At 39.5% G+C, this 16664-nt stretch overlaps 1 protein-coding gene across 1 annotated transcript in view; it reads left to right on the forward strand.

Moving 5' to 3' along the window:
- Positions 1–16455, forward strand: part of LOC129822551 (high-affinity choline transporter 1-like) — a 105469-nt gene extending 89014 nt beyond the window's left edge. Inside the window, exon 9 of the mRNA XM_055880855.1 lies at positions 16270–16455. Within this exon, the coding sequence (XP_055736830.1) occupies positions 16270–16455 (186 nt within the window). The remainder of the gene's footprint in view (positions 1–16269) is intronic.
- Positions 16456–16664: the final 209 nt, after the last annotated feature.

The following is a 16664-nucleotide window of genomic DNA, read 5'->3' on the forward strand; positions in this document are numbered from 1 at the left end:
GTATAGACAGTATAGACAGTAGATATATAGGATGGTGTGTATAGACAGTAGTTATATAGGATGGTGTGTATAGACAGTATTTATATAGGATGGTGTGTATAGACAGTATAGACAGTAGATATATAGGATGGTGTGTATAGACAGTAGTTATATAGGATGGTGTTTATAGACAGTAGTTATATAGGATGGTGTGCATAGACAGTAGTTATATAGGATGGTGTGTATAGACAGTAGTTATATAGGATGGTGTGTATAGACAGTAGTTATATAGGATGGTGTGTATAGACAGTATAGACAGTAGTTATATAGGATGGTGTGTATAGACTGTAGTTATATAGGATGGTGTGTATAGACAGTAGTTATATAGGATGGTGTGTATAGACAGTATAGACAGTAGTTATATAGGATGGTGTGTATAGGCAGTAGTTATATAGGATGGTGTGTATAGACAGTATAGACCGTAGTTATATAGGATGGTGTGTATAGACAGTAGTTATATAGGATAGTGTGTATAGACAGTAGTTATATAGGATGGTGTGTATAGACAGTAGTTATATAGGATGGTGTGTATAGACAGTAGTTATATAGGATGGTGTGTATAGACAGTATAGACAGTAGTTATATAGGATGGTGTGTATAGACAGTAGTTATATAGGATGGTGTGTATAGACAGTATAGACAGTAGTTATATAGGATGGTGTGTATAGACAGTATAGACAGTAGTTATATAGGATGGTGTGTATAGGCAGTAGTTATATATGATGGTGTGTATAGACAGTAGTTATATAGGATGGTGTGTATAGACAGTATAGACAGTAGTTATATAGGATGGTGTGTATAGACAGTAGTTATATAGGATGGTGTGTATAGACAGTAGTTATATATGATGGTGTGTATAGACAGTATAGACAGTAGTTATATAGGATGGTGTGTATAGGCAGTAGTTATACAGGATGGTGTGTATAGACAGTAGTTATATAGGATGGTGTGTATAGACAGTATAGACAGTAGTTATATAGGATGGTGTGTATAGACAGTAGTTATATAGGATGGTGTGTATAGACAGTATAGACAGTAGTTATATAGGATGGTGTGTATAGACAGTAGTTATATAGGATGGTGTGTATAGACAGTAGTAATAATAGGATGGTGTGTATAGACAGTAGTTATATAGGATGGGGTGTATAGACAGTAGTTATATAGGATGGTGTGTATAGACAGTAGTTATATAGGATGGTGTGTATAGACAGTAGTTATATAGGATGGTGTGTATAGGCAGTAGTTATATAGGATGGTGTGTATAGACAGTATAGACCGTAGTTATATAGGATGGTGTGTATAGACAGTAGTTATATAGGATAGTGTGTATAGACAGTAGTTATATAGGATGGTGTGTATAGACAGTAGTTATATAGGATGGTGTGTATAGACAGTAGTTATATAGGATGGTGTGTATAGACAGTATAGACAGTAGTTATATAGGATGGTGTGTATAGACAGTATAGACAGTAGTTATATAGGATGGTGTGTATAGGCAGTAGTTATATATGATGGTGTGTATAGACAGTAGTTATATAGGATGGTGTGTATAGACAGTATAGACAGTAGTTATATAGGATGGTGTGTATAGACAGTAGTTATATAGGATGGTGTGTATAGACAGTAGTTATATATGATGGTGTGTATAGACAGTATAGACAGTAGTTATATAGGATGGTGTGTATAGGCAGTAGTTATACAGGATGGTGTGTATAGACAGTAGTTATATAGGATGGTGTGTATAGACAGTATAGACAGTAGTTATATAGGATGGTGTGTATAGACAGTAGTTATATAGGATGGTGTGTATAGACAGTATAGACAGTAGTTATATAGGATGGTGTGTATAGACAGTAGTTATATAGGATGGTGTGTATAGACAGTAGTAATAATAGGATGGTGTGTATAGACAGTAGTTATATAGGATGGGGTGTATAGACAGTAGTTATATAGGATGGTGTGTATAGACAGTAGTTATATAGGATGGTGTGTATAGACAGTAGTTATATAGGATGGTGTGTATAGACAGTAGTTATATAGGATGGTGTTTATAGACAGTATAGACAGTAGTTATATAGGATGGTGTGTATAGACAGTAGTAATAATAGGATGGTGTGTATAGACAGTAGTTATATAAGATGGTGTGTATAGACAGTAGTTATATAGGATGGTGTGTATAGACAGTAGTTATATAGGATGGTGTGTATAGACAGTATAGACAGTAGTTATATAGGATGGTGTGTATAGACAGTATAGACAGTAGTTATATAGGATGGTGTGTATAGACAGTATAGACAGTAGTTATATAGGATGGTGTGTATAGACAGTAGTTATATAGGATGGTGTGTATAGACAGTATAGACAGTAGTTATATAGGATGGTGCGTATAGACAGTAGTTATATAGGATGGTGTGTATAGACAGTAGTTATATAGGATGGTGTGTATAGACAGTATAGACAGTAGTTATATAGGATGGTGTGTATAGACAGTAGTTATATCGGATGGTGTGTATAGACAGTAGTTATATAGGATGGGGTGTATAGACAGAATAGACAGTAGTTATATAGGATGGTGTGTATATACAGTAGTAATAATAGGATGGTGTGTATAGACAGTATAGACAGTAGTTATATATGATGGTGTTTATAGACAGTAGTTATATAGGATGGTGTGTATAGACAGTAGTTATATAGGATGGTGTTTATAGACAGTAGTTATATAGGATGGTGTGTATAGACAGTATAGACAGTAGTTATATAGGATGGTGTGTATAGACAGTAGTTATATAGGATGGTGTGTATAGACAGTAGTTATATAGGATGGTGTGTATAGACAGTATAGACAGTAGTTATATAGGATGGTGTGTATAGACAGTATAGACAGTAGTTATATAGGATGGTGTGTATAGACAGTATAGACAGTAGTTATATAGGATGATGTGTATAGACAGTAGTTATATAGGATGGTGTGTATAGACAGTAGTTACATAGGATGGTGTGTATAGACAGTATAGACAGTAGTTATATAGGATGGTGTGTATAGACAGTAGTTATATAGGATGGTGTGTATAGACAGTATAGACAGTAGTTATATAGGATGGTGTGTATAGACAGTATAGACAGTAGTTATATAGGATGATGTGTATAGACAGTATAGACAGTAGTTATATAGGATGGTGTGTATAGACAGTAGTTATATAGGATGGTGTGTATAGACAGTAGTTACATAGGATGGTGTGTATAGACAGTAGTTATATAGGATGGTGTGTATAGACAGTAGTTATATAGGATGGTGTGTATAGACAGTAGTTATATAGGATGGTGTGTATAGACAGTAGTTATATAGGATGGTGTGTACAGACAGTAGTTATATAGGATGGTGTGTATAGACAGTAGTTATATAGGATGGTGTGTATAGACAGTATAGACAGTAGTTATATAGGATGGTGTGTACAGACAGTAGTTATATAGGATGGTGTGTATAGACAGTATAGACAGTAGATATATAGGATGGTGTGTATAGACAGTAGTTATATAGGATGGTGTGTATAGACAGTAGTTATATAGGATGGTGTGTATAGACAGTATAGACAGTAGTTATATAGGATGGTGTGTATAGACTGTAGTTATATAGGATGGTGTGTATAGACAGTAGTTATATAGGATGGTGTGTATAGACAGTATAGACAGTAGTTATATAGGATGGTGTGTATAGGCAGTAGTTATATAGGATGGTGTGTATAGACAGTATAGACCGTAGTTATATAGGATGGTGTATAGACAGTAGTTATATAGGATAGTGTGTATAGACAGTAGTTATATAGGATGGTGTGTATAGACAGTAGTTATATAGGATGGTGTGTATAGACAGTAGTTATATAGGATGGTGTGTATAGACAGTATAGACAGTAGTTATATAGGATGGTGTGTATAGACAGTATAGACAGTAGTTATATAGGATGGTGTGTATAGGCAGTAGTTATATATGATGGTGTGTATAGACAGTAGTTATATAGGATGGTGTGTATAGACAGTATAGACAGTAGTTATATAGGATGGTGTGTATAGACAGTAGTTATATAGGATGGTGTGTATAGACAGTAGTTATATATGATGGTGTGTATAGACAGTAGTTATATATGATGGTGTGTATAGACAGTATAGACCGTAGTTATATAGGATGGTGTGTATAGACAGTAGTTATATAGGATGGTGTGTATAGACAGTATAGACAGTAGTTATATAGGATGGTGTGTATAGACAGTAGTTATATAGGATGGTGTGTATAGACAGTATAGACAGTAGTTATATAGGATGGTGTGTATAGACAGTAGTTATATAGGATGGTGTGTATAGACAGTAGTAATAATAGGATGGTGTGTATAGACAGTAGTTATATAGGATGGGGTGTATAGACAGTAGTTATATAGGATGGTGTGTATAGACAGTAGTTATATAGGATGGTGTGTATAGACAGTAGTTATATAGGATGGTGTGTATAGACAGTAGTTATATAGGATGGTGTTTATAGACAGTATAGACAGTAGTTATATAGGATGGTGTGTATAGACAGTAGTAATAATAGGATGGTGTGTATAGACAGTAGTTATATAAGATGGTGTGTATAGACAGTAGTTATATAGGATGGTGTGTATAGACAGTAGTTATATAGGATGGTGTGTATAGACAGTATAGACAGTAGTTATATAGGATGGTGTGTATAGACAGTATAGACAGTAGTTATATAGGATGGTGTGTATAGACAGTATAGACAGTAGTTATATAGGATGGTGTGTATAGACAGTAGTTATATAGGATGGTGTGTATAGACAGTATAGACAGTAGTTATATAGGATGGTGTGTATAGACAGTAGTTATATAGGATGGTGTGTATAGACAGTAGTTATATAGGATGGTGTGTATAGACAGTATAGACAGTAGTTATATAGGATGGTGTGTATAGACAGTAGTTATATAGGATGGTGTGTATAGACAGTAGTTATATAGGATGGGGTGTATAGACAGAATAGACAGTAGTTATATAGGATGGTGTGTATAGACAGTAGTAATAATAGGATGGTGTGTATAGACAGTATAGACAGTAGTTATATATGATGGTGTTTATAGACAGTAGTTATATAGGATGGTGTGTATAGACAGTAGTTATATAGGATGGTGTTTATAGACAGTAGTTATATAGGATGGTGTGTATAGACAGTATAGACAGTAGTTATATAGGATGGTGTGTATAGACAGTAGTTATATAGGATGGTGTGTATAGACAGTAGTTATATAGGATGGTGTGTATAGACAGTAGTTATATAGAATGGTGTTTATAGACAGTATAGACAGTAGTTATATAGGAGGGTGTGTATAGACAGTAGTTATATAGAATGGTGTGTATAGACAGTATAGACAGTAGTTATATAGGAGGGTGTGTATAGACAGTATAGACAGTAGTTATATAGGAGGGTGTGTATAGACAGTATTTATATAGGATGGTGTGTATAGACAGTAGTTATATAGGATGGTGTGTTTAAACAGTAGTTATATAGGATGGTGTGTATAGACAGTATAGACAGTAGTTATATAGGATGGTGTGTATAGACAGTATAGACAGTAGTTATATAGGATGGTGTGTATAGACAGTAGTTATATAGGATGGTGTGTATAGACAGTATAGACAGTAGTTATATAGGATGGTGTTTATAGACAGTAGTTATATAGGATGGTGTGTATAGACAGTATAGACAGTAGTTATACAGGATGGTGTGTATAGACAGTAGTTATATAGGATGGTGTTTATAGACAGTATAGACAGTAGTTATATAGGATTGTGTTTATAGACAGTATAGACAGTAGTTATATAGGATGGTGTTTATAGACAGTATAGACAGTAGTTATATAGGATGGTGTTTATAGACAGTATAGACAGTAGTTATATAGGATGGTGTTTATAGACAGTAGTTATATAGGATGGTGTGTATAGACAGTATAGACAGTAGCTATATAGGATGGTGTGTATAGACAGTAGTTATATAGGATGGTGTGTATAGACAGTAGTTATATAGGATGGTGTGTATAGACAGTAGTTATATAGGATGGTGTGTATAGACAGTATAGATAGTAGTTATATAGGATGGTGTGTATAGACAGTAGTTATACAGGATGGTGTTTATAGACAGTAGTTATATAGGATGGTATGTATAGACAGTATAGACAGTAGTTATATAGGATGGTGTGTATAGACAGTAGTTATATAGGATGGTGTGTATAGACAGTATAGACAGTAGTTATATAGAATGGTGTGTATAGACAGTATAGACAGTAGTTATATAGGATGGTGTTTATAGACAGTAGTTATATAGGATGGTGTGTATAGACAGTATAGACAGTAGTTATATAGGATGGTGTGTATAGACAGTAGTTATATAGGATAGTGTGTATAGACAGTAGATATATAGGATGGTGTGTATAGACAGTATAGACAGTAGTTATATAGGATAGTTTGTATAGACAGTAGTTATATAGGATGGTGTGTATAGACAGTAGTTATATAGGATAGTGTTTATAGACAGTAGTTATATAGGATGGTGTGTATAGACAGTAGTTATATAGGATGGTGTGTATAGACAGTAGTTATATAGGATAGTGTTTATAGACAGTAGTTATATAGGATGGTGTGTATAGACAGTATAGACAGTAGTTATATAGGATAGTGTGTATAGACAGTAGTTATATAGGATGGTGTGTATAGACAGTAGTTATATAGGATGGTGTGTATAGACAGTATAGACAGTAGTTATATAGGATGGTGTGTATAGACAGTAGTTGTATAGGATGGTGTGTAGACAGTAGTTATATAGGATGGTGTGTATAGACAGTATAGACAGTAGTTATATAGGATGGTGTGTATAGACAGTAGTTATATAGGATGGTGTGTATAGACAGTATAGACAGTAGTTATATAGGATGGTGTGTATAGACAGTATAGACAGTAGTTATATAGGATGGTGTTTATAGACAGTAGTTATATAGGATGATGTGTATAGACAGTAGTTATATAGGATGGTGTGTATAGACAGTAGTTATATAGGATGGTGTGTATAGACAGTAGTTATATAGGATGGTGTTTATAGACAGTAGTTATATAGAATGGTGTTTATAGACAGTATAGACAGTAGTTATATAGGAGGGTGTGTATAGACAGTAGTTACATAGAATGGTGTGTATAGACAGTATAGACAGTAGTTATATAGGAGGGTGTGTATAGACAGTATAGACAGTAGTTATATAGGAGGGTGTGTATAGACAGTAGTTATATAGGATGGTGTGTATAAACAGTAGTTATATAGGATGGTGTGTATAGACAGTATAGACAGTATTTATATAGGATGGTGTGTATAGACAGTAGTTATATAGGATGGTGTGTATAAACAGTAGTTATATAGGATGGTGTGTATAGACAGTATAGACAGTAGTTATATAGGATGGTGTTTATAGACAGTAGTTATATAGGATGGTGTGTATAGACAGTATAGACAGTAGTTATATAGGATGGTGTGTATAGACAGTAGTTATATAGGATGGTGTGTATAGACAGTTATATAGGATGGTGTTTATAGACAGTAGTTATATAGGATGGTGTGTATAGACAGTATAGACAGTAGTTATATAGGATGGTGTGTATAGACAGTATAGACAGTAGTTATATAGGATGGTGTGTATAGACAGTAGTTATACAGGATGGTGTTTATAGACAGTAGTTATATAGGATGGTATGTATAGACAGTATAGACAGTAGTTATATAGGATGGTGTGTATAGACAGTAGTTATATAGGATGGTGTGTATAGACAGTATAGACAGTAGTTATATAGAATGGTGTGTATAGACAGTATAGACAGTAGTTATATAGGATGGTGTTTATAGACAAGTGTTATATAGGATGGTGTGTATAGACAGTATAGACAGTAGTTATATAGGATGGTGTGTATAGACAGTAGTTATATAGGATAGTGTGTATAGACAGTAGATATATATGATGGTGTGTATAGACAGTATAGACAGTAGTTATATAGGATAGTGTGTATAGACAGTAGTTATATAGGATGGTGTGTATAGACAGTAGTTATATAGGATAGTGTTTATAGACAGTAGTTATATAGGATGGTGTGTATAGACAGTATAGACAGTAGTTATATAGGATAGTGTGTATAGACAGTAGTTATATAGGATGGTGTGTATAGACAGTAGTTGTATAGGATGGTGTGTAGACAGTAGTTATATAGGATGGTGTGTATAGACAGTAGTTATATAGGATGGTGTGTATAGACAGTAGTTATATAGGATGGTGTGTATAGACAGTAGTTATATAGGATGGTGTGTATAGTCAGTAGTTATATAGGATGGTGTTTATAGACAGTAGTTATATAGGATGGTGTGTATAGACAGTATAGACAGTAGTTATATAGGATAGTGTGTATAGACAGTAGTTATATAGGATGGTGTGTATAGACAGTAGTTGTATAGGATGGTGTGTAGACAGTAGTTATATAGGATGGTGTGTATAGACAGTATAGACAGTAGTTATATAGGATGGTGTGTATAGACAGTATAGACAGTAGTTATATAGGATGGTGTTTATAGACAGTAGTTATATAGGATGATGTGTATAGACAGTAGTTATATAGGATGGTGTGTATAGACAGTAGTTATATAGGATGGTGTGTATAGACAGTAGTTATATAGGATGGTGTTTATAGACAGTAGTTATATAGGATGGTGTGTATAGACAGTAGTTATATAGGATGGTGTGTATAGACAGTAGTTCTATAGGATGGTGTGTATAGACAGTAGTTATATAGGATGGTGTGTATAGACAGTATAGACAGTAGTTACATAGGATGGTGTGTATAGACAGTAGTTATATAGGATGGTGTGTATAGACAGTATAGACAGTAGTTATATAGGATGGTGTGTATAGACAGTATAGACAGTAGTTATATAGGATGGTGTGTATAGACAGTAGTTATATAGGATGGTGTGTATAGACAGTTATATAGGATGGTGTGTATAGACAGTAGTTATATAGGATGGTGTGTATAGACAGTAGTTATATAGGATGGTGTGTATAGACAGTAGTTATATAGGATGGTGTGTATAGACAGTTATATAGGATGGTGTGTATAGACAGTAGTTATATAGGATGGTGTGTATAGACAGTAGTTATATAGGATGGTGTGTATAGACAGTAGTTATATAGGATGGTGTGTATAGACAGTAGTTATACAGGATGGTGTGTATAGACAGTAGTTATATAGGATGGTGTTTATAGACAGTAGTTATATAGGATGGTATGTATAGACAGTATAGACAGTAGTTATTTAGGGTAGGGTAATGGGGGGAGACTAGTATCAGTGACTATAGTACAGGGTACTGGGGGGAGACTAGTAACAGTGACTATAGTTCAGGGTAATGGGGGGAGGCTAGTAAGGTACTGGGGGGAGGCTAGTAACAGTGACTATAGTTCAGGGTAATGGGGGGGGCTAGTAATAGTGACTATAGTTCAGGGTAATGGGGGGAGGCTAGTAACAGTGACTATAGTTCAGGGTACTGGGGGGAGGCTAGTAACAGTGACTATAGTTCAGGGTAATGGGGGGAGGCTAGTAACAGTGACTATAGTTCAGGGTAATGGGGGGGTTAGTAATAGTGACTATAGTTCAGGGTAATGGGGGGAGGCTAGTAATAGTGACTATAGTTCAGGGTACTGGGGGGGGGCTAGTAACAGTGACTATAGTTCAGGGTACTGGGGGGAGGCTAGTAATAGTGACTATAGTTCAGGGTATTTGGGGGAGGCTAGTAATAGTGACTATAGTTCAGGGTACTGGGGGGAGGCTAGTAACAGTGACTATAGTTCAGGGTACTGGAGGAGGCTAGTAATAGTGACCATAGTTCAGGGCAGGGTACTGGGGGGAGGCTAGTAATAGTGACTATAGTTCAGGGTAATGGGGGGAGGCTAGTAATAGTGACTATAGTTCAGGGTACTGGGGGGAGGCTAGTAACAATGACTATAATTCAGGGTACTGGAGGAGGCTAGTAACAGTGACCATAGTTCAGGGCAGGGTACTGGGGGGGAGGCTAGTAAGGTACTGGGTGGAGGCTAGTAACAGTGACCATAGTTCAGGGCAGGGTACTGGGGGGAGGCTAGTAACAGTGATTATAGTTCAGGGCAGGGTACTGGGGGGAGGCTAGTAAGGTACTGGGTGGAGGCTAGTAACAGTGACCATAGTTCAGGGCAGGGTACTGGGGGGAGGCTAGTAACAGTGATTGTAGTTCAGGGCAGGGTACTAGGGGAGGCTAGTAACATTGACTATAGTTCAGGGCAGGGTACTGGGGGAGGCTAGTAACAGTGACTATAGTTCAGGGCAGGGTACTAGGGGAGGCTAGTAACATTGACTATAGTTCAGGGCAGGGTACTGGGGGAGGCTAGTAACATTGACTATAGTTCAGGGCAGGGTACTAGGGGAGGCTAGTAACAGTGACTATAGTTCAGGGTACTGGGGGGAGGCTAGTAATAGTGACTATAGTTCAGGGTAATGGGGGGAGGCTAGTAATAGTGACTATAGTTCAGGGTAATGGGGGGAGGCTAGTAATAGTGACTATAGTTCAGGGTAGGGTACTGGGGGGAGGCCGGCTAGTAACATTGACTATAGTTCAGGGCAGGATACTGGGGGGAGGCTAGTAAGAGTGACTATAGTTCAGGGCAGGGTACTGGGGGGAGGCTAGTAACATTGACTAGAGTTCAGGGCAGGGTAATGGGGGGAGGCTAGTAACAGTGACTATAGTTCAGGGTAATGGGGGGAGGCTAGTAACAGTGACTATAGTTCAGGGTACAGGGGGGAGGCTAGTAACAGTGACTATAGTTCAGGGTAATGGGGGGAGGCTAGTAAGAGTGACTATAGTTCAGGGCAGTGTACTGGGGGAGGCTAGTAATAGTGACTATAGTTCAGGGTACTGGGGGGAGGCTAGTAACAGTGACTACAGTTCAGGGTACTGGGGGGAGGCTAGTAATAGTGACTATAGTTCAGGGTACTGGGGGGAGGCTAGTAACAGTGACTACAATTCAGGGTACTGGGGGGGGGCTAGTAATAGTGACTATAGTTCAGGGTACTGGGGGGAGGCTAGTAATAGTGACTATAGTTCAGGGTACTGGGGGGAGGCTAGTAACAGTGACTACAGTTCAGGGTACTGGGGGGGGCTAGTAAGAGTGACTATAGTTCAGGGCAGTGTACTGGGGGAGGCTAGTAATAGTGACTATAGTTCAGGGTACTGGGGGGAGGCTAGTAACAGTGACTACAGTTCAGGGTACTGGGGGGGGGGGGCTAGTAATAGTGACTATAGTTCAGGGTACTGGGGGAGGCTAGTAATAGTGACTATAGTTCAGGGTAATGGGGGGAGACTAGTAACAGTGACTATAGTTCAGGGTACTGGGGGGGGGGGGGCTAGTAACAGTGACTATAGTTCAGGGTAGGGTACTGGGGGGAGGCTATTAACAGTGACTATAGTTCAGGGCAGGGTGCTGGGGGGAGGCTAGTAAGAGTGACTATAGTTCAGGGCAGGGTAATGGGGGAGGCTAGTAAGAGTGACTATAGTTCAGGGCAAGGTAATGGGGTAGGCTAGTAAGAGTGACTACAGTTCAGGGCAGGGTAATGGGGGAGGCAGGTAAGAGTGACTATAGTTCAGAGCAGGGTAATGGGGGAGGCTAGTAAGAGTGACTATAGTTCAGGGCAGGGTACTGGGGAGGCTGGTAACATTGACTATAGTTCAGGGCAGGGTACTGGGGGGAGACTAGTAACAGTGACTATAATTCAGGGCAGGGTGCTGGGGGGAGGCTAGTATCAGTGACTATAGTTCAGGGCAAGGTACTCGGGGGAGGCTAGTAAGATTGACTATAGTTCAGGGCAGGGTAATGGGGGAGGCTAGTAAGAGTGACTATAGTTCGGAGCAGGGTAATGGGGGAGGCTAGTAAGAGTGACTATAGTTCGGAGCAGGGTACTGAGGGGAGGCTAGTAAGAGTGACTATAGTTCAGGGCAATGTAATGGGGGAGGCTAGTAATAGTGACTATAGTTCAGGGCAGGGTACTGGGGGAGGCTGGCTAGTAACATTGACTATAGTTCAGGGCAGGGTAATGGGGGAGGCTAGTAAGAGTGACTATAGTTCAGGGCAGGGTACTGGGGGAGGCCTGTAACATTGACTATAGTTCAGGGCAGGGTAATGGGGGAGGCTAGTAAGAGTGACTATAGTTCAGGGCAGGGTACTGAGGGGAGGCAAGTAAGAGTGACTATAGTTCAGGGCAAGGTAATGGGGGAGGCTAGTAAGGGTGACTTTAGTTCAGGGCAGGGTAATGGGGGAGGCTAGTAAGAGTGACTATAGTACAGGGCAAGGTAATGGGGGAGGCTAGTAAGAGTGACTGTAGTTCAGGGTAGGGTTAATGGGGGAGGCTAGTAAGAGTGACTATAGTTCAGGGCAGGGTACTGGGGGAGGCTGGTAACATTGACTAAAGCTCAGGGCAGGGTAATGGGGGAGGGCTAGTAAGAGTGACTATAGTTCAGGGCAGGTTAATGGGGGAGGCTAGTAAGAGTGACTATAGTTCAGGGCAAGGTAATGGGGGGGGCTAGTAAGGTACTGGGGGGAAGTTATGTGCTGTACAGTTAATACGCTCTGGGATATTATGCTGTAATATATTCCATATCGGAGACATCAGCCGTAACATTGTCCCTGGCTACTCACCATATTGGAGACATCAGCTGTAACATTGTCCCTGGCTACTCACCATATTGGAGACATCAGCCGTAACATTGTCCCTGGCTACTCACCATATTGGAGACATCAGCCGTAACATTGTCCCTGGCTGCACATCATATTGGAGACATCAGCTGTAACATTGTCCCTGGCTACTCACCATATTGGAGACATCAGCCGTAACATTGTCCCTGGCTACTCACCATATTGGAGACATCAGCCGTAACATTGTCCCTGGCTTCACATCATATTGGAGACGTCAGCCGTAACATTGTCCCTGGCTGCTCACCATATTGGAGACATCAGCCGTAACATTGTCCCTGGCTGCTCACCATATTGGAGACATCAGCCGTAACATTGTCCCTGGCTGCTCACCATATTGGAGACATCAGCCGTAACATTGTCCCTGGCTGCTCACCATATTGGAGACCTAAGCCATAACATTGTCCCTGGCTGCACATCATATTGGAGACGTCAGCCGTGACATTGTGCTTGGCTGCTCACCATATTGGAGACATCAGCCGTAACATTGTCCCTGTCTGCTCACCATATTGGAGACCTAAGCCATAACATTGTCCCTGGCTGCACATCATATTGGAGACGTCAGCCGTGACATTGTGCTTGGCTGCTCACCATATTGGAGACATCAGCCGTAACATTGTCCCTGTCTGCTCACCATATTGGAGACATCAGCCGTAACATTGTCCCTGGCTACTCACCATAGTAGAGACATCAGCCATAATATTGACCCTGGCTACACACCATATTGTAGACATCAGCCGTAACATTGTCCCTGGCTACTCACCATAGTAGAGACATCAGCCAAAATATTGACCCTGGCTGCACACCATATTGGAGACATCAGCCGTAACATTGTCCCTGGCTGCACACCATATTGGAGACATCAGCTGTAACATTGTCCCTGGCTACTCACCATATTGGAGACATCAGCCGTAACATTGTGGCGTCCATTACGATGCCCCATGTAACACAGTCTTTTTTATAACCAGCTATAAGGCCATGCAATTATCACATAAGGTCAGTTAATGATCACGTATAAACACCTCAACTCATTGACCCCCTGTAGAACAGTGATATCGTAATGTTCCATTACTTAGAGTTTAGAGCAAACAGCAGGAGAGGGAGAGAGGGAGATGGGCTGAGAGACCTCTCTACTGTCACTCCACTTTGGCTGGTGTATCAATACAACCAGTCACTACAAAGATAAAAGGCGCACTTCCTAACTCAGTTGCCGGAGAGGAAGGAAACTGCTCAGGGATTTCACCATGAGGCCAATGGTGACATTAAAACAGTTGCAGTGTTTCATGGCTGTGATAGGAGAAAACTGAGGGTTGATCAACCACATTATAGTTACTCCACAATACTAACCTAAATGACTGAGTAATAAGAAGGAAGCCTATAAGGAGTAAAAAATATTCCAAAACATGCATCCTGTTTGCAAGAAGGCACTAAAGTAAAACGGCAAAGAATGTGGCAAAATAATGTTATGTCTGGGGCAAATCCAACACAACACATCATTGAGTACAACTCTTTATATTTTCAAGCATGCTGGTGGCTGCTTCATGTTATTGATATGCTTGCCAACGGCAAGGTCTAATTTGTTGCAATAAAATTAAATGGAATAGAGCTAAGCACAGGCAAAATCCTAGAGGAAAACCTGGTTCAGTCTGCTTTCCAACAGACACTGGGATACAAATTCACCGTTCAGCAGGACTTTAGCCTAAAACAAAAGGCCAAATATACACTGGAAAATAATCTAGCAATGATCAATAACCAACTTGACAGAGCTTGAAGAATAAAAAAAAATGAATCTACAAAAATTGTACAATTAAGGTGTGCAAAGCTCTTAGAGACTTACCCAGAACGACTCACAGCTGTAATCACTGCCAAAGGTAACATGTATTGAGGAGTGTGAATACTTATGTAAACTAGATATTTCTGTATTTCATTTTCAATACATTCACAAAAAGTTGTAAAAACATGTTTTCACAGAAGAGGGAGAAAAATATTTTATACTGTTATTTATCTCTAGGTTAACATGGAGGAGAAGGAGGCTCCTTTATCTCCCTCTTCTCTCTCCCTGTCTCCTTTATCCTCCTCTTCTCTCTTCCTGTCTCTTTTGTCTCACTCTTCTCTCTTCATGTCTCCTTTATCTCCCTCTTCTCTCTTTCTGTCTCCTTTATCTCCCTATTCTCTCTTCCTGTCTCCTTTATCTCCCTCGTCTCTCTTCCTGTCTCCTTTATCTCCCTCGTCTCTCTTCCTGTCTCCTTTATCTCCCTCTTCTCTCTTCCTGTCTCCTTTATCTCCCTCTTCTCTCTTTCCTGTCTCCTTTATCTCCCTCTTCTCTCTTCCTGTCTCCTTTATCTCCCTCTTCTCTCTTCCTGTCTCCTTTAACTCCCTCTTCTCTCTTCCTGTCTCCTTTCTACTCCCTCTACTTTAGTCCACGTCTTCTCTCCTCCCCCACACCCCCTTCTACTTTATCAGCTATGTGAAGTTACAGCAGCGTGTCTCATTAAAGAATTAGAAGCACAGGCCTTAATTAGATCAACACAAATTAATTAAAAAGAGATCAAGAATTACATACATTAATTACAGAACTAACGGCTAGGTAGTTTTGTGTAGAAGTGTCTGTCAGAAGGCCCTCAAGCCTTTGTTCTATTAGCAGTGTTTGCCTTGTAAATCTATTAGAGTTATTAAGGCTTGCATTCCAAAGGGCACCCTCCTATTACCTATGTAGTTCACTATTTTTGACCAGGATCTATAGGGCTCTGATTAAAACGAGTGCACTATATTAGGGATAAGGGTGTGCAATTTGAGACAGCCTGAGATAACACCTACACAGCTCCTAGGTTAAATCTCTTAAATGTAATCTAAAATGTAATCCATGTAATCCCTCAAAAAGTAATTAGGCCTATTTATCATGACAGGGGCCATCAACAATAACTAGTAATGCTGCGTACTCGAAGAAATGTTCAAATCTCACCTTTCTGGTGATAACATTTTATACATTGCTGAGGTGTAGTCACTTCTGAGGTCACAAGCTCATATGAAATATTTTATACGATGCGTTTCCTCTTCAGCAAAACTATATAATGCTTGAAATTGTTTATATGCTTTCTAAATATGGTATAATAAAACTATAAAACGACTAGCTATAAGATTTCACCTTCCTTATAACTTTAAAATACATATTTGAATGTTTATACAATACAACTTTATTCATCCTCCAAGGGGCAACTCATTTGGAGTTGACCGGGGAGCTTCAGACAGGACAAACACACACTAACAGTATAACAAAATAAATATAAGCATTTATTAAGGCATCAGTTAATGGTCTTGTTAACCTGGTGGATGGTCTCGGGCACAAACGAGGCCCTGCTCCTATTGGTGGAGCACTTGTGACAGCGCAGGGGGGAAGGGGGAGCGTCCGAGTTGGAGCAGTTGGAACTGCGGGTCGTCCTCCTGGCCTGCTGCTCAAAGAATGAAGCCAGACTTCCAAGAGGTGACCCCCAGGGGGGTCACAGGTCGTCCTCCTGGCCTGCTGCTCAAAGAATGAAGCCAGACTTCCGAGAGGTGGATGGCTACATTTGACTAGGGCCCATAAGTTTCTGGTTAAAAGTAGTGCACTATATAGGGAATAGGGTGCCATGGGCCCTGGTCAAAAATAGTGCACTATGTAGGGAATAGGGTGCCATGGGCCCTGGTCAAAAATAGTGCACTATGTAGGGGGAAAAGGGTGCAAACTGTGGCTGTGAAACATGTGGCCCTATGTATGTTCTATCTATTCAAAACCCTGAACA

This window comes from Salvelinus fontinalis, chromosome 24 (genome assembly GCF_029448725.1).
Source record: "Salvelinus fontinalis isolate EN_2023a chromosome 24, ASM2944872v1, whole genome shotgun sequence".
Lineage (NCBI taxonomy): Eukaryota > Metazoa > Chordata > Actinopteri > Salmoniformes > Salmonidae > Salvelinus > Salvelinus fontinalis.